The sequence below is a fragment of the Denticeps clupeoides genome, chromosome 1 (genome assembly GCF_900700375.1).
Source record: "Denticeps clupeoides chromosome 1, fDenClu1.1, whole genome shotgun sequence".
In the NCBI taxonomy this organism is placed as follows: Eukaryota; Metazoa; Chordata; class Actinopteri; order Clupeiformes; family Denticipitidae; genus Denticeps; species Denticeps clupeoides.
In genome coordinates, this window is record NC_041707.1 from 2591835 (window position 1) to 2611557 (window position 19723).

Here is a 19723-nt window from a genome sequence, read left to right on the forward strand (position 1 = left end):
TGCAGCTCAGCTTTTCCTCCTCCTGAGCAAGTGGTGGAGGAGACCAACCTGCTCGCTTCCTGGTCACGTGCCTCCGTTGGAGCCGCAGCGCCTCGAGGGTGAGTAGCTTCCTCTCGTACTGGACCACATGGCTGCAGTGGAACCCCAGCACCTCCAGAGCTACGTCATCACTCAGTTTATGTCTGTGGGCAAAAACTCACATCATCCTCGCACCGAAGCCTCCGCATTATACGTTGTAATGTGTGTAAGGACATTGGCCTACCGCGTTCGTAAGGTCGAGGTTGCTTTCATGGATCTGAGGGACCAAAGAAGTAAAAAAGGAACCTTCATTAAAACATGGTAAGCAGGGAAATGGCTGTGCATTGTGTCTATGAAGGTTCTCAGTCATCCAGGTGAATTTGTCTGAAAGTTGAGTCGTGGCAACTGGACTTTCTTTCTTTAACGTAGAGATGTTTCATTCTGCATCCACAGGACTTTGTCGATCTGAAGGAAGTTGGCTTGTGACCACAGATTTATCCTCCAGGTCGGTTTCACCTCACTCCTGCCTTGAATAGGCTCATTAACTGAAACAAAAGCAGGGGGAGGGGGTGGGTGCATGTGACGGCCCCGCCCTGGCACCTCCTCCTGCCCCCATTAAGTGGGTTGTTAAGTGGGGCCAACCTGGTGGACGTGTGAATCGGGCCTGGTTTTCCTTGGGATGGATGAAAGGGCGGCATTATAGGTTGGAGATAGGTTGTGTCTGAGGCCTCCACCTCTGTTGAGTGAGGGTTTGTTGATTTGCACATGCAAAGCTTCCCTCACTCCTCTCTCAAACCACCTATCTACTCTGTCCAATATTTGAACATTCTCCTCCAAAAATGAGTGTGCTTTGTCCTTAAGGTGAAGGTACACCACTGATTCTGGCCCTGAGGTGTTGCTCCTTCTGTGCTGGGCCATCCTCCTGTGCATTGTGTACTATGCATGCTCTGTCCAGTGTGAACTGCTGGAAACTGAGAATTTCCCTCTGGGGTGAATAAAGTGTCCATCACTGTGCTAGACGGGTACATACATTCGCATCCATGCAGGAGCTCACATGCCACAGTGTCTCTGCTGTTACTGCCTCCCGGGGGAAGAATCGTCCCAGAGCAAAACAGATCCTACCCACATATGACAAGAAAAGCTCACCTTCCATGGAACAGTTTGTTGGCCAACATGGAGTTCATGGTCGTCTTGAACTCCAGATAGCCGCTGCGAAGAGCCGAAAGATAAGCGACAGAATCATCATAAAGGGAAATGTGCAGACCCTACTGTAACCCTAGAGAGTCCCACTGTTCTCGAACCTGTAAAGGTCCCACGAGTCGAGGGTGGGGAAGATCCGGATGAAGCCTCCCCGCCTCTGGTGCTCCTCCCGAGTCCTCCTGAGGACTTTCACCTGCCCACACGGAGACAGCGCCATCGTCAGAGTAAGCGGGCGCTGCAGAATGGGTCCGCTAATGCTAGTACCTCCTCGGCAGTGAGACCCAGAGTGGCATCCGACGGCCTGGCTGCTGTCTTCTGGACGTCCTTCTGGACGTCCTCCACATCAGAGTCTTTGGCAGAAAAGGGCCGCTGGCGCTGCAACACAGAGCAGGACGTCACTTTCCTTCCCTGTTATCAAATCACAACAGGCTCTGATCCTGCTTCCACGTGGTTTCCACGCTGCATATTTAACGTCTAACATCAGAGAGAGAGCTGCACCTGCATGTGGGTTGGGGATGCAGGAAGTACCCTCATTTTTACAATTACCACTGTTACTACGTACAGGGAACGCGTGGTTCTAAAAGCTTCGATTTTCCTTTAAAAAACGTTACCTTCTAGTTTACACATGTAAACGTCAAGTCATGAACACAGTGCTCCTAATGAAAAAAGATCATTAGAATGGCCATTAAAGTGAGCCGGCACCAGTAGGATGAGGAGCTACCAACAGTCTGGGACGGAACACAGAAGCCGAAGAGCTGACCGAAGCAGACCACTGAGCATTCCAACCAAAATTCATCAAGTGCCCTCACACGCCACACATTCTTCTCCTTCATATTCATTTCCAGCAATAGCTGCTTTATATGGGCATACCTCGCATTCTTCGGAAAAGGGTCGTTTCTAAAAATTCCTACGCTGCCCGTTTAGGACTTTCGGCACCAATGATGAGGATTTAACCCACATCTACTCCCCATCCAGGCTGCAGTTTACAGTGTAAAGATCTGCCTACCCCCGGAGGGAATATAACGAGTTGGGTTTTACAAAACCACGCCCGTTTTTGGCACCGAGTGTTGGGATGCCGCTTGAGATTTGCTCCAACGAGCAGAAAACGATACGGACGTCTGAACCGGGTCTTTTTCTGGCGTTGAGTGTGGACTGTACGCAGATAGTTTTTCTGCTCAAAAAAATCGTATTAAAAATAATAATAATAATAATAAGGAAGAATATTTTTTAATTCTTAAGCAAAACGATGGGGTGAAAAAAGCCATTGAAAACAATTATGCAATTTTGATAGATAGATAGATATTTGATAAAACACAGATACTCCTGAGCGCTCTTACCCGGTGGAGATGCCATGGTCAGGAGAAGCAGAGGGGACAGACAAACATCATATGATTAGATAAGCAGAACGTTCCACTCACCGTTTTTACGGCTGCCAAGGCTGACTGGGCAGAATGGGGGCGCTGAGGAGGGACAGTGTATATGGGAGACGGTCAACGACAAAAGGCTGGCCTACCGAAGCATGTGTACGTACGCACACACACACACACACACACACACAAGTAAGTCTTGAGGACAGAAAGGAGAAGAGAAAAACAGTACAATGACAATGATGACTTCCTGTATGCGGACGTGGGTCCTCCATCGCCCGTGAACGTGCCGGCTGATGTCCTGTGTGGAGAAGTGTGATGCCGAGGCCCATACCTGCATCTTGTGGGTTTGATGCTTCAGGCTCGGGTCCAAGCTGACTCGGTCCGAGCGCGACTGTCGGGGCAGCGGGTCTTGACACGCGATGCCTGACGCGGGGAGATATAAAAATACACAAACGCTCTACTGAGACGGCCTGTACGTCGATGGTCAAACTGCTGACGAGGGACTCGGGTTGGGTCGAGCTTGCGTTTGGTTATCGGTCCTTTTGGTCCGATCGATTCGCTGCTTGTAAACTTGTTTCGCTGATTGGTAAAATGCGTTTCGCACGTCGTACACTTGTTGTATTAAATGTGCATTTGATCTGTAATTCTCGGCCATGCGTTTCAATTATCGCGAGAGAGACGCGAAGATGCTGCTGAAGTGGTGAAACGGGGGCTAGACTCAGGCCATGATGTTTTAAACCCGCTCATTTCCCTAGCGCTTGTAGCAGTGCACAATAACCATATAAAAAACAAACAAAAAAAAAGAATCATTTCGTCATGAAACGTGCCTCGAATCTCTCGGTGAGACTATAAAGTCAGTTAAACAAAAGCCTGAAAGGTATGTAGTCAATATATAGCATTCAGAGTGGCAGGTGCTGGTAGAGCAGAAAGATTTAAATGAGGCTTGGGGACGAGTCCTGGACCGCTGCACGCAGTTCCTCCATAAAAACAGTATGAATCTGCATAGTTCTTATTCCTGCATATTCCACGGCATAAAATACACACGTCTGCACTATGCATTCACTTAAAATACAAAATTAAAATAATCCTTCTATAGAATAAATGACACGACTACAGACAACAGCAGCTGCAGCAACATTAATTGGGGTCAGTGGTGGCCTAGCGGTTAAGGAAGCGGGCCCGTAATCAGAAGGTTGCCAAGGTGCCACCAAGCAAAGCACCGCCCCCACACACACAGTGCCTGTCATGGCTGCCCACTGCTCACCAAATACAGAGGACACATTTCACTGTGTGCACCGTGTGTCCTGCGAATAATACACACCTACGCAGGACCCCGTTCAACTAATCACTGAAATAAGCGGACTGGACGTTGGTAACCTTTTTACTTCATGCTGAACCGTTGGCGGCTACTTGCCACATCTGCAGCAGGATCAATGGATAAATAAAGCAAAATAAAAACGGCGGACCGTTCCAGCAGCGTACAGACATACTTGTGTAGTTGTTATGAGTACCGAAATGAAGTCTGACATTTCCATAAACCCGACACCCGAGCAACGTCACTCTCCTCCTTCCTAAACGCGAGTGTCGGATCGGAACTCGGCGTCGGACCGTCTCCAAACACCAGGTATTTGTATTGGTACCAAAGCCAGTGTTGAATAACTCAAAAGTGTCACTCAGCGTTAAAAAAAAAAGGGCTCATAATGATCTTTTAGAATAAACATGGCCGCGGGCGCTGCTTTTGTGGCTTGTTTCACATTCGTTAAATGGAGGATTTGGTTTCCCCCCGAGCTGAAACCGCAGCAGACGCCGGCGGCGCATCCTATTGTAATTGCATTGTAAGGCGGCAGAGGTGATTTGCCGGTGACGGTGCCAATTAGCAGCGTTCTTCCCTTCGGGCCCGGGAGCGGCTTGACAGACGGGAGGCACGATGGGACCTGCTACAGGCTTTCGAGCCGGCGTGAACGCGGTGCCAGGGACACGTCGCGCTAATAACCCCACTCCGCGGGCGGAGGGCGGGGCACGCATACTTCCTGCATTTTATTCATACCTGGGAAATTACATCTGCACAATAATAAAAATAAAGAACTCACCCACGAGCGAGAACATATCCGATATCAAGCTGGCCTTGATCTTCAGATCTAATGGAGCATCACTGGTTCCGTAAAGAGGAAGAAAAGAATTATGAAGCACGATGAATAAACAAATATATAACAAATGGAAGTGAAATGAACATGAAGGGTTCATCGGGGTGGTGGTAGCCTAGTGGGTAAGACACTCGCCTATGATCCAGAAGACCCAGGTTCAAACCCCACTTACTACCATCGTGTCCCTGAGCAAGACACTTAATCCTGAGTGTCTCCAGGGGGGGACTGTCCCTGTAACTACTGATTGTAAGTCGCTCTGGATAATGTAAATGTAAATGAAGGGACTCATTAAGACGGCCTGGACCCCACAGCACCCTGCCTCGGGACGTCGGTGTCAAGTTGGCGAAGTGGCAGGTGTTCGGCTGCATTCAACACATTGTTTTTCAGTTCGCTTACATTTACATTTACGGCATTTATCAGACGGCCTTATCCACAGTCCCCCCCTGGAGACACTCAGGGTTAAGTGTCTTGCTCAGGGACACGATGGTAGTAAGTGGGGTTTGAACACGGATCTTCTGGTTCGTAGGCGAGTGTGTTACCCGCTAGGCTACTAGCACCCTTTTCAGGGGTCGAGAACGAAGAGCCAAACATGAGCAGATCGAAGCGACTCCCGTTTTACACAAGCGTGTACGGAGCCTCCGGGCCACCGGGCGCGAGAAATGGCCGGTACAAATGTCACCCGGAAATTCCGTTTTCGTGAACGGGCAACCAAAAGGTCGTTTTTTCGAGCAGCGGGCCGTCAAAAAAAAAAAAAAAAAAAAAAAAGGTGCCGAGCTGCATTTATTCACGCGTCAGGTTTCCTCTCGTGCAACATTAGCAGAAGCCGGGCTGTTTTTGGACGTTTACGAGGCGGTTATACAACACGCCCACAGGCGGGACACTTTATGAAAAGAAAACCACGGCCTGCACGCCAGAGGTGTTTTATTTTCTGCTGTTAATGTGCGCGTCTACATTACTGCTCCATACAACGCATACGGGTGTCACGCGCGAGCAGGTGACATTTACGCCATTTACCAGACGCCCTTATCCAGAGCGACTTACAATCAGTAGTGACAGGGACAGTCCCCCCCCCCGGAGACACTGCTCAGGGACACAATGGTAGAAAGTGGGATTTGAACCTGGGTCTTCTGGTTCACAGGTGAGTGTGTTAACCGCTAGGCTACTGCCAACCTAACACCGGAGGCTCCATGGTGTTATGGAGATGTTGAGGGGGACACCATGGGTTTTTAGGGGCAGTGGTGGCCTTGTGTTAAGGAAGCGGGCCCGTAATCAGAAGGTTGCCGGTTCGAATCCCGATCCGCCAAGGTGCCACTGAGCAAAGCACCGTCCCCACACACTGCTCCCCGGGCGCCTGTCATGGCTGCCCACTGCTCACCAACGGTGATGGTTAAATACAGAGAACACATTTCACTGTGTGCACCGTGTGCTGTGTATCACATGTGACAATCACTTCACTTAATTTGATAAAGCACTAATAATTACACACACACACAGTAATAATGGTGTAAATATGAGAAAGTGTGTTTGGAAAGTCACTCACCAGGCCAGCGACGGAGAGAGGTTCACTTCCAGCAGCCAGGGTTTGAGGTTGGAATCGATGAGGACATCAAAACCATAGAGCTCTGCAGACACACAGACACAAAGAATTATGGGATTACGGGAGGGGGGAGGCGGGGCTCTGGCCGCGTTACACGACGGGGAAATCGGCAGTGGCTCCGTCACGCGCAGACAGGCGGCGTGACGTTAGGAGTTCATCTGGAGCCTCGGCGCTCTATCTGCTGCTGATTATACGCATATTAAATATCCAATCGTTCGAGGAGGGCCGCTTCGGCGAAGGAGCGATTGAAGTGCAGCGCCTGGACTTCATCTCATCTTAATTACACTGATTGAACGCAGTCGGTCACGCACTCAATAAAAGTTTATTAGAAGAAATTTTTCAAAGCATCTCTTGGCCACGCATCGTATCGACAGCGTGGAACCATGTGCTTCGCTGTTCGGTTTTTTTCTTCTGAAAACGTAAAAAAAACACATTGATGTGGTTCAAATAAATTCAGTGATTTAAAAAAAGGCAGGAAATCCCAGTGTAACTCGAGATGCTGAAGAGATCTTAAAAAGGATCTCTGGGTCAGGGCCAAAGGGTCGAGTATGGAGGCCCAACGTTGTCCTTTATCTAACGTCTTCCAAATACTCTGTCCAAACGGCAACAGGACAGGCCTGTGGGACATGAGCAGGAAGAAAAAGGGACCCCGGGAACTACGGAGCCAATCATATACCAGCACGGCCTTTAATACCCTGCATGGTGATGGAGCAGGAAGTAGATGACTTGGTGTGGGCTAATCAACAGATTCATACGGTGTAGGGATGCACAGAAAATTATCTTATTTACCTGGACAACTCACCTTCTACAACAGCGCGCAACGTTGGAGTAACAATAGACAACCAACCCTCCTTCTCGACTCACATCAGCAACCTTCCCCGCTCCTGTAGATTCCTTCTCTACAATATCAGACGAATCCGCCCTTATCTGTCAACCCAGGCCACCCAACTACTGGTTCAGTCCTTAGTAATCTCACGACTGGACTACTGTAACTCCCTTCTAGCTGGTATACCATCCGGCCTCTACATCTAATACAAAATGCAGCAGCACGACTGATCTTCAACCTTCCCAAATTCTCCCACACCACTCCTCTGCTACGTTCCCTCCACTGGCTCCCAGTAGCTGCACGCATCAGGTTCAAAATACTGATGCTGGCCTACAAAGCCAAACATGGAGTAGCACCATCCTACCTCACAGCCCTTATTACACCTTGCACTGCACCTCGTATACTCCGAGCCTCCAGTACTGCTCGCCTGGTCCCTCCATCTCTGAAGGTAAAAGGAAGATGCTCATCTAGACTCTTCTCCATCTTGGCCCCTCGGTGGTGGAATGAACTTCCCCTCGAGGTCAGAACAGCTCAGTCACTGAGCACCTTCAAACGGCAGCTCAAGACCTTCCTCTTTAGAGAATATTTAGATGAACTTCTAACCTTCTTCTTGTCTGACTTTTGTACAGGGTGGTAGTAGCCTAGTGGGTAACACACTCGCCTATGAACCAGAAGACCCAGGTTCAAAACCCTCTTACTACCATTGTGTCCCTGAGCAAGACACTTAACCCTAAATTGCTCCTGGGAGACTGTCCTTGATTGTAAGTAATCCCTTACTGATTGTAAGTCGCTCTGGATAAGGGCGTCTGATAAATACCGTAAATGTAAATGTATAGAAACTAGAACAGAGTGAATGAAAAGATTGTATTCATAGTTGGGCGTCCTAGTGAACCAGAACTGACGACTTCATCCATGGTGACATGGAAGCACGTTGTAAGTTGCATTGGATAAGGCCGTCTGCCAAATGCCTTAAATGTAAAATGTCCAGTGCATGCAACCACGACACATTTATTGAGCTTCGGTGAGAAAGTCAGTTGTCCCGCCCCTTTTCCCTTCTGTAGAGAGCAGCTGTCCAATTAACGGTCAGTTCATTCATCCGAAAATGATTTTAAGTGATTTTGAGTGTATTTTCCGTATTTTACTGCTTGACAAAAATAGTCTTTTAGAGAGGAAGAAAGAAAAAAAAATAAAATTGAAAAAATTGAAAAATGAAAATAAAGAGATTTACATGTTTACACAGGCTACAATGAAAAAGGCGCATTAGAAATCATTTCTGTGCAGGAAATAAAATACACATTCCCATAAATTTTTTTTATATTCTACATTTCTTTTGGCAGGGCCCTTTATCCGCAAAGAGGACAGAATGTTCAGAAGCGCGTTTATACATTTCACTTTTCACTCCGAATACAGATCACTTTACCTTATCGCGCCTCTTTTATCTCCGGCCCAATATGTCATATCTGACTCCGGTGTTTATTTTGCGGCCTCGCGCCGCGCTCCAGATAGTACAACTGCGCAGGAATGAGCAAACAGCGGCGCGCTTGATCTCGGGCCACTTCGGAGGAGGAGAAGCGGATCTGGCTTTTCGGCTTGGAGCGGCCAACATGCCAGAAAGTGGCCTTTCATTCACAGAATCTCTCACTCACACACACACTCACTCTCTCTCTCTCTCACTCTCAGTCACACTCACTCTCTCTCACTCTCAGTCACACTCTCTCAGTCACACTCACTCTCTCTCACTCACACACACACTCACTCTCTCTCTCTCTGTGTCACACTCACTCTCTCTCACTCTCAGTCACACTCACTCTCTCTCACTCTCAGTCACACTCACTCTCTCTCACTCTCAGTCACACTCTCTCAGTCACACTCTCGCTCTCTCACTCTCAGTCACACTCTCGCTCTCTCACTCTCAGTCACACTCTCTCTCTCTCACTCTCAGTCACTCTCTCTCACTCTCAGTCACACTCACTCTCTCTCACTCTCAGTCACACTCACTCTCTCTCACTCTCAGTCACACTCTCTCTCTCTCACTCTCAGTCACACTCTCTCTCTCTCACTCTCAGTCACACTCTCTCTCTCTCACTCTCAGTCACACTCTCGCTCTCACTCTCAGTCACACTCTCGCTCTCACTCTCAGTCACACTCTCGCTCTCACTCTCAGTCACACTCTCGCTCTCACTCTCAGTCACACTCTCTCTCTCACTCTCAGTCACACTCTCTCTCTCTCTCACTCACACTCACTCTCTCTCACTCTCAGTCACACTCTCGCTCTCACTCTCAGTCACACTCTCACTCTCGCTCTCACTCTCAGTCACACTCTCTCTCTCTCAGTCACAGTCACACACACACACACACACACACACACACACACACACACACACACACACACACAAACAAGGCCTGGTGCTGCAGATTTTCCCCAATTCCTCCGGGACGCACCATCCTGCCGGGGAGTGGCGTTAACGCCACCGCTAAACATTCCCAGCTTGGAAAACCAGTAAAAAGCAACAAGGGAAGATCAAGGAGGCAGAAGCTGCTTTTTTTTTTTTTTTTTTTTTAAACGAGCCGGCAGGGAGCGGAACGCCGCGGCGGTTCCCGACCACAAGCCACAACATCAATAACAACAAGACCACGCCAGCGACGGCGCGTCACTCCACACTGGAGAGGAACCTCCACGACTGGAACACGGATATCCCAGGGGAGAGGAACACTGGGACCGGTGCAGGATGCAACCCTACTGAAAACGTATCGTGACATGCTGCTGCCCACCCACAGTTGGGACACGTAAAGTGAAGTGATTGTCACTTGTGATACACAGCAGCACAGCACACGGTGCACACAGTGAAATTTGTCCTCTGCATTTAACCCATCACCCTGAGTGAGCAGTGGGCAGCCATGACAGGCGTCCGGGGAGCAGTGGCACCTCAGTGGCGGTTCGGGTTTCGCTTCCGCTTCCTTAACCGCTAGGCCACCACCAAGGTGACCGTGTCCTTGTTGATTCCTTATCGATAGGCTGGTGTTATTCATCGGCATAATTTACATTTACATTTACAGCATTTACCAGACGCCCTTATCCAGAGTGACTTACAGTCAGTAGTTACAGGGACAGTCCCCCCCTGGAGACACTCAGGGTTAAGTGTCTTGCTCAGGGACATGATGGTAGTAAGTGGGGTTTGAACCTGGGTCCTCTGGTTCACAGGCGAGTGTGTTACCTGCAAGGCTACTACCACCCTGCCATGAGGATCTGATCAAATCATTAGAATCAACAGTGACGTCACCGTCATCACAATGCCAGCAGCATATTGGGATATTTTGACCTCGCCAGACCGCGGGTCAGATGACGGAACAGAGCGGAACAGCGGCTGAATGTCAGTGTTGGTGCTGATTGTTGCAGGATGAAGGATGTGTGGAGAAAATCGGCTGCGTTAGAGGAACGTTTGGTGTGTAACACAATCAGGCCTCATCCTGGATAATCAGATCCAAGTAATAACACGTCTTAATCAGGAGCCTTCACTTACCAGCCCGGTCCTATTCATCACAGCGAGCCAGGAGTCTGGCCAGACACACACTCAGTCCAACACACACACACACACACACACACACACCATCTAACACACATAGTCAGATACCAACACACAAACACACTCACTCAGACACACACTCCATCCAACACACATAGTCACATACCAACACACACCTCCGTCCAACACACACACACAAGCAGACACACACTCCATCCAACACACAGTCAGATACCAACACACACACTCAGTCCAACACACACACACTCCATCTAACACACATAGTCACATACCAACACACACCTCCGTCCAACACACACACACAAGCAGACACACACTCCATCCAACACACATAGTCAGATACCAACACACACACACACACACACACACACACATACTCCATACAACACACATACAACATTCCAGCGCGATAAAGATCTTCTAAAATTCAGTGTAAAACCAGTGGAGTCTGATGTGAGGGGAGTGGGATGGAAGGGCGTGGCATTAAACTCCTCCCATGATGTTTTCTCTCTTACTGGGCCACGGCGACACAGCCTGGGAATGTTTCACAGGATGAATGAACAGTGCAGCCTGCAGTTTTACTCATTTTCCTCGTCTTATGTGGTACGGGAGGAACTGGCGCTGGCCAATGATCCATAAATCACAGACCTACACACAAGAAAACAACTGCTTTTATATTTTATACAACTTCAAACCACTGTCTGTATTCTCTCTTATTACTTTAATTTCCTTTGTATAAGTTCATTATAAGTACACTGCTTCATATGAACATTGCATTTAGGCATACGTTTATTATTTTTATTTTTGTATATTTCTGTTTTGTATTGTATATTGCTAATGCCTCAAAGAGCTACTAAAGATCTATTTATCTAATATCAACAGACTAACCTAAAAACTTTATGATTATTAAATTGATAAGAATATATTTTTCTTGACCTATTTTTTTACATTTATTTGCAACGGCGCCCCTATACGCCCAGATTTTTCATAATTCATACTTTTTTTTTTTAATTCTGATAGAAATTTCCCTTATTGGTAAAGGAGCTATTAATAAATTCCATAACTTTAATACTAAATCACAATGTATGGATACTGATATCTGTAACAGTACTGTGCAAAAGTGGAAACTAAACCACTGTTTATATAATCTGCAAGCACAACATTCACTTTTTAATCCGGATTATTTCCACTTTTGTTGTCCACTTTTAGATAGAAAAAGGTGGAAATCCTTTGAGTTTCACCGCTGCCTAAAACTTCTGCACAGTGCTGTTGATTTATTGAAGAGTGCCGGTCTGGGAACGAGAACAGGCTGGAATGTGAAAATGTGTTTAATTAGAACAGATTCGAAAATATGGAAGGAAGCTGAATTTGAAAGTTTGGACATGAGGAAAACATGTCCAAGTGTGTAGGAAACAGTGAAACAATCGACCTCCTGCAGATGTGGAATTCCTTCTCATGTAAAGAAAAGGGACCAGCGTGCAGAGGGCAATTAAAGCCATTTTGGTGCTGATTTCGGAGAGCCGGCTGAACTTTAATCCGTCTGAAAGGAACTCCACTCAGGAGAGATCTCCAAGCCCAGCAACGTCTGCACGTCCTCAGGAAGCTGAAGAAGGCCAACCTCCCTCCTCCCATCGGTCTAACCGGGGGACCACCGAGATGTTCTCTGCTGCTACATCACTGTCTAGTACGGGAACTGCACTGTCGCCGAGCAGAAGGCCCTGCAGCGCATCATTGGGGGGGTTCCACTTCCACCATCTCCCAGCTCTACAAGAAACACCCCCTCATCTGCTGAGCTCGGACTCTCACCACCCCTCACACGCCCTGTTCTCCCTCCTACCGTCAACTGGCAACTGTAACTGCCAGACACAAGCAGTCAGAGCTCTCAATACACCACCATCACTGGAACACGTATAAATTCAACATTCAATATTCATTAAGCACCTTCTAACATTTCTCAATTCCTTATTTCTGCTCTTTTTTGTCTTGTGGGTCCTGTTTGAAATATCCACTAACAAACAATGCAGATTGTCATTGTGAGACATTGTGAGACACTGCAGCACAGCACACGGTGAAACGTGTCCTCTGTATTTAACCATCACCCTTGGTGAGCAGTGGGCAGCCATGACAGGCGGCCGGGGACGGTGCTTTGCTCAGTGGCACCTTGGCAGACCGGTATTCGAACCGGCAACCTTCCGGCAACACGCCGGAAACGCTGTTGTACTGACAAGAACCCTCTCGAGTCTCGAGTTGGGGTCACCAGAGGGTCCCGGGTGCGTGAAAACCGGCATCTGCAGCTGGGAGGACCCCTGTCCCGCGACCCGTTTTCTTTGGTCGCTCCACCTGGGGCGCTGCGCACATTTCCAGCCTGTGAGGGGCCAAACGGGTCTAGTAATGCACGTACATGCATGTACAGAGAACACACACGATATCCATGAAATGAATTTGTGTTGCGGGTAGGCATGCCGGTCTACCGCAGAAATATCCGCTCCTTGTGAAAACGACAAAATAGCGTCACCTGTGCAAAACCACGCCTACTTGCAGCACAAGCCATTAGTTTTGGGCCGTAAATAATATTAAAAATGATTAGTAATGCTTAAATGTATGCTTACAAGTTTAAGGGTCTGAAAAATCCTGCAGACCCGTAAAATAAAACGAAACAAGGAAGTGTGCCGCGCCCACATGGAAATAACCAGGGATGGTCTTAGCCTGTTTGGTGCCCTGGGCAAAAGAAAAGTAATTTTCCTCTTGTAAGTCGCTTTGGATAAAAGCGTAAAGTAAAGTAAAGTAAAGTAAAGTAAAGGATTTAAAAAAAAAAAAAAAAAATCACAAAATAACATCTTGGAATCCTGGAGGGACTGAATGATAAATTATGAACAAGAATGGTGTTAATTAAATAATCTTCTGACAATATTTATAACGTAAACTCTACAGCTGTATACAGAAAATCCTAAAATCCTAATCACTCGCATCATACAAAGTCTACTTTCAGTAGAATTTACCTGGTGTACGCTGATGCTATATTTTGATGTATCTGCCTTTGCTATGGACACATGTTACCCTTTAAAAAACATAAAAATTTAAAATTAATTGTCAAATTATGTAGCACCAATATATATACAGTCTATTGTTAAATTTATATCGCAAAATGAATTTTAGGCCATATCGCACACATTGTTAAATGCAGAGGGGTCACCGTGTGCTGCAGTGTTTCACAATGACAATCACTTCACTGTCAGCCACAGCATGTAAGTATATAGCCTTCCTGGGCTGATACGAGGCAACCACGTGTCTGGTGGAACTGAGCACCTCTGGGAAGAAAAGTTGGGTTAGGACGCCGGCAGTGATTAAGCGAGAGTGAATATAGAACAATTTGGTCAGACCAAAGAGCGCACATAAATCATTTGTGATTCATTTAGTGGTTGCATTCAAATCAAATGGGCCTGCTTGTCCAACTTGTTAAGCTTTAGTCAAAATGTCATAGCTGAGTAGAAGCATTTCTTACCCCTTTTTGGTCACGCTGAAGCAAAATATAATTTTTTCCCCAAATGTGCATTAATCATCTATTGCAGCTAAGACTTACTTAGGAATTTACTAACTTTGCATACAAAAAGGAACTGTTAGTATTAGTTTGATTCTAAATTATTATAAAAACTACTGGGGAAAAGAAAAAACACCATGTAGCCTGTAATTAAAATGACTAAATATTAATTTTGGTGGTTTGTTTCTCCACGTGATTATATCCTAAAGAGAGAACTATTCTCACACAAACATTACACAGCAGGTCAGGGCACCAGTTTCCCCACAATCGGCGGGAATAGAGGCATGAACCTGCAATAGAGGCATGAACCTTCACACTGGTCTCATGATTCAAATACGATTATCAATGCATCCCATAAATTTTTCTACTTTACTCCACATGAGTATTTCAAATACAGTACAGTCCAAAAGTTTGGACGCACCTTCTCATTGAATGTGTTTTCTTTATTTTCATGACCATTTACGTTGGTAGAACACATGTGGAGTTATGTACTTAACAAAAAAAGCCAAGAGTGTGCAAAGCAGTGATCAGAGCAAAGAAACTAGAATATAAAACACGTTTTCAGTTATTTCACCTTTTTTTGTTAAGTACATAACTCCACATGTGTTCATTCGTAGTTTTGATGCCTTCAGTGAGAATCTACCAACGTAAATGGTCATGAACATAAAGAAAACACGTCGAATGAGAAGGTGTGTCCAGACATTAGGTGTAAACATTCACTGTTCTCAATTCTATTCTGATTATCAGTGCCTCGGTATCGATGCATCCCATAATTCCGCGGTGCGAGAGGATCACGCAGCGTGGAACTACGACCCGGAGCGGCGCTGTACTCTGTAGATCAAGCAGCCACAGTCCCTACCGGCACTACTTTTTAAATGAGAATTTCTAATACCGCCGCCAGAAAATCACCAAACAACAGCATTATGCATTATGGGCATTTCAAAGCACAGTAAAAATGTGAATGAACGCACCTGGAGCGGCACGGTACTCAGATCAGGCCGCAACAGTCACTACCGGCAGTACTCCCCCCATCTCTGAATGAACTTCCCCTCGAGGTCAGAACAGCTCAGTCACTGAGCACCTTCACACGGCAGCTCAACACCTTCCTCTTTAGAGAATATTTAGGTGAACTTGAAAACTTCTTCTTGTCTGACTTCTGTATAGAAACTAGAACAGAGTGAATAAAAAGATTGTATTCATAGTTGGGGGTCCTAGTGAACCAGAACTGACCACTTCATCCATGGTGACATGGAAGCACGTTGTAAGTCGCTCTGGATACGGGCGTCTGCCAAATGGCGTAAAATGTAAATGCAAATGTACTTTTTAACTAGAACAAATCACCAAGCAACGTCATTATGCTACAATCGATTATGTTCTGCGCTGCATCCATGCAGAACCACGTCTGCATCACAATGCATCGATTATAAGGTTCATTTGAACACCCCTAATAGACCGCGCATGCATGAAAGTGTATGTGTGATGTATATCTACGTCTACAGTGTGCTTTTTCCGTGGTGTGCATCACATGACGCCCCATCCTCTGGTTTTCCATGCCCGTGCATGCGAGTGATGGCGCCAGCACCCTCTCGGTCAGATGCGGGCCGAGTCACCGCGCCCTCAGCACATCCATCTGCGTGCGTCCTGACTGCAGTGACCAAAACACCCGAAGCCCCCGTCTGCTAGAGGGAAAGAAGAACGATGGAACGGCCAAGAGCGATATCAAGGAAGAGGACGCAGAGCAGCAGAGATAGCATCTCCATACTGGTGATCTTCAGATACGGCACCTCGAAACTAAACAAGAAGCCCCTCAGGGAGGAGACTATTATGGCTAGAGAGGCTTGTTTCAGTGCCCAGGGGGAAAGAATGACAGAATCAGCAAGCCAGTGAAGGAAATTTTGAAAACCAGCCCAGGGCGCAGAAAGAGTACAGAGACAGCAGAAAAAGGAGAGGCTCTGGAAGACTTCTCCAGCCGAGGCCAAGGTCCAACGGTGCCAGAAACGGGCGCTAGCAAGGCACATGGCGGGCAATTACTGCCAAAACCAACAGCGGTAATGGCGCGCTAATGCGGTTCACACAGGCCCGGTGCTGCGGAGGGCCCGGGCCTGGAAAAGAACAAAGAAAAATTCCCCGTTTTAGCCCCGAAACGCTCCAAAACACACACCCACGGCGTCCAAGGGGCCGTATAACAGGCGGCCGGCACCAGGTTAGACGCGGGCTAAAAGTCTGAAGCAGGGCAGCGTGAAGAGATCGTGTTTAAGGGGCACCCCAGAGAACCCCCGGAGGCACTTTTCTAACGTTAACGGAGAGGTCCGCGTTAAAAAAAAGATCACAAACCATCTGAGTGGTTTGTGAAAATTAGAGCGATCAATAAATAATGAAACATTTCCCATAATGCCGACAGGAAGTGAGTGGAATCACGGTAAGATCAAATTCAAATCAAATTCAAATTTTATTTGTCACATACACAGTCATACACAGTATGATGTGCAGTGAAATGCTTTCTGCAACTGCTACAGACCACAGTATTGCAAATGTTGCAAGTAAACAATGAACCAATATGCAAATATTGCAAACATAACCAAGTATTACACTTTTACGTCTTTAACATAAAATATGTGTAACTGGTAGGGTGAAGGTGTGAAAATGAGTTAGTTTTTTACAATCATTATAAGTGCCATTGGTGGCGTGTTGGTGAATTAATGACAGGAATTGAACGGGCCTCTTACCGAAGCAGTTGCTCCGGTGGGGGACGAACATTTTGCAGGCGGCGGCGATCTGAAGCTCCGCGCTCAGCACGGCTTTGACCACCAGGTCCTCAATCTGCCCCATTAGCACTGCAAACATGAGCGGTTGAAAACCATCAATCTTCCGAAGGTCGCGGGTGCGTGCGAGAGGCGGCGGAGAACTCACGCGTGATGTCCTTCCCCTCCTGCTTCAAATACCGCAGCATTGCGCTCATGCTCCATTTGTTCCCATAATCCTCTACTTCGGGGTCATCGCAGCTGAAAGGGAACAAAAAGAGACGCATGAAAGGGCGCCGAGGATTGCCCCGGCTCTTTAATAGAAGGCCTCCTTCTCCGGCCGCTCACCTGACGTAGTCGCTGCTCTTTTTGTTGACGCTGTAGTTGGTGAGATGCATGAACTGGTTCTTGATGTTCTTCGTGGCGCGGTTATATTTCACCGTCGCGAACCTGCGGAGAGCGCAGAAGTTGCGCCGAACAAGGACCGCTGGCATTGCACGGTTTTAAGATTACGGAAATGGAACAAAGTGGATCTCAAAACTCATCCTCGACATGAGGAACCGCCCGAGGAGGATGGAGAAAAAGTCCCGGGACCCCAAACCAGCACCACACTGGCGCATAACCACCCACAATATTGCATAATCATTTGTTCTGTACTTTAAATAACTGTATGCATATATGTGTATGGTTAATGGGTCTACATATTCATATATGTGCATATCTTTATTGTTTTTTTTTGGCACATCACTGCTGCATGAGAAGCTTTGGACTCTAGTGTACTGGTGTCGTGTGATGGGACGATAAAAGCAATTTGAAATTAGTGCAATTTGAAATATTGTTGACTATGTAAACCGTCAATTAAGTGATTTAAGAGAAAGTCATGGTGATTTCATGCATGTGAAGTAATGTAGAACAACTGATGGCATGCATCGATAACCGTAATCGAATCGTGAGACCGGTGAAGATACACACCTCTAAAGTCTGTAGCATTGTTAATAAAGTTTGCACTCGTTGGTAAATGTCACGTCTGGTTGAATCCCCTACTGCTGACGTGTTATGACATGCTGTGCGCTAAAACATAAATCCGCATCTATTAAAAGATGAACACGGCGGGGGCTAAACCCAACGCACCCAAGGAGTGGACACCACATGTGGAATATCGAGGCCTCTTTGGCATCCAGAGAGCACCCGAATGCCACTGGAAAGCCAAGGATTTCCAGATTCGGAATTTGGATTTATGATAGACGGGCCAAGCTCAGTTTCCCTAAAGGTTGAACGCTAATAAAAATGCTCATCAGCTCTGCCATCAATCCAGACCGGACTGCCGTAACACAGAGAAATCACACAACAGTGATTCTTCAACAGATCTACTGATGGACATCTACAGCGGGTTCTTTTAACAGAGCTCATTGTTTATAAGGTAAAAAAACAAAAAAGCAAAAGTAGCGGCACTACAGCAAATGACTGCCGAGCAACACGGCAAGAATCCTGAAGTATCATTAACACACCACCTCAACCTCGAGACAAAGGGACGCTTTGTCTCCCAGGCTCCTGGTTTCAGTCTGGAGCCCTGCTGCCATCTAGTGTTCACACGGTTCAACACAGTTCAGACACCTACCATAAAAAATAAATCAATAAATTCACTTCCCTATGATTCATTTCGTTTAGGCCGCTCTAATTCCCGCGTTATTTCAGGCCATATATATTCAGCTTGTTTTTTTTTAAGAAACAAATTATTTTATTAATTTGGCAATGAACCCAAATTAAACATGTTATTCTTACACAATCATTGTTCATTGAATAAAAGGAACCTTCACAGTGTTTCGACTAAGGGTGGTAGTAGCCTAGTGGGTAACACACTCGGCTATGAACCAGAAGACCCAGGTTCAAACCCCACTTACTACCATCATGTCCCTGAGCAAGACACTTGGGGGACTGTCCCTGTAACTACTGATTGTAAGTCGCTCTGGATAAGAGAGTCAGATAAATGCCATAAATGTAAATGTTTCAGTTCTGGATTCAGTTCCATCTCTGATGACACCATAAGAAATGCACTTCATTCAAATTCATTTTCAGAACATCATATTTTCACCCACCTGGCAAGTCCTTCTTCATACAGATAGATGACGAGAGGGTCGTAGGAGGTCACCAGGACGTACAGCCGCACATCAAATTTGAAATCTGGATACGCAAAACCATGAGGTTAACAGTGATTTGTAGCCACAAAGTCACAATGATTTAAACAGAGTTCCTCAATATTCCTGTTATTACACACAAAAACCACATGATCTAATTCCTTCACTCTCTAAGAACACAGAAAACAAATGAACCAAAAATCAAACACCTTTAAAAATAGTGACTCTTGTATGCTCACCATCTATCAGCAGAGGGTTGCTGATGTAACGGGACACCAGGATGCTCTCGTCCAGTGGGATCTGGCTCAGCTGTGGGGGAATTGGCAAGAATTATTTCAAAAGTTCAACACAGACACACAAAAAAAAAAAAAATGGAGATGCAAAGACATCCTGGTAGCTGGTGATGTTTTCAACACCCCAACTCTCCTGAAGAACTTCCGGCAAGGTCACCTGAACTCAAGCTCCTGGGTGGATGTTGGATTTATTTTTATTTTTTTTTACTCCCAGTACCTGATTAACAGCTCTGGTGGGGGTGGCGGGCTTATATACACGTATACAGCATTTGTGATTCATATATTGAGCAGCAAAAAATTAAACCCATTGAAATTG

The 19723-nt window shown here is 46.5% G+C and overlaps 1 protein-coding gene across 5 annotated transcripts in view; it reads right to left on the reverse strand.

Annotated features, from left to right (window-relative positions):
• The window catches only part of ttll5 (tubulin tyrosine ligase-like family, member 5), a 60381-nt gene that overhangs the window by 32955 nt on the left and 7703 nt on the right, over window positions 1-19723 (reverse strand). For 4 of the 5 annotated variants that reach the window (XR_003750354.1, XM_028987112.1, XM_028987089.1 and 1 more), the window contains exons 8-21: window positions 19354-19423; window positions 19076-19160; window positions 17328-17429; window positions 17149-17240; window positions 16965-17072; window positions 6273-6354; window positions 4679-4740; window positions 2920-3011; window positions 2637-2678; window positions 1483-1593; window positions 1320-1411; window positions 1165-1227; window positions 263-295; window positions 49-182 (exon numbers count right to left, since the gene is read on the reverse strand). Coding sequence is in view for 4 of the 5 variants with exons in the window: in XM_028987112.1 (XP_028842945.1) it covers window positions 49-182; window positions 263-295; window positions 1165-1227; window positions 1320-1411; window positions 1483-1593; window positions 2637-2678; window positions 2920-3011; window positions 4679-4740; window positions 6273-6354; window positions 16965-17072; window positions 17149-17240; window positions 17328-17429; window positions 19076-19160; window positions 19354-19423 (1168 nt within the window). In the remaining variant the exon portion in view is untranslated. The remainder of the gene's footprint in view (window positions 1-48; window positions 183-262; window positions 296-1164; window positions 1228-1319; window positions 1412-1482; window positions 1594-2636; window positions 2679-2919; window positions 3012-4678; window positions 4741-6272; window positions 6355-16964; window positions 17073-17148; window positions 17241-17327; window positions 17430-19075; window positions 19161-19353; window positions 19424-19723) is intronic. The other variant, XM_028987098.1, reaches the window with a different exon arrangement.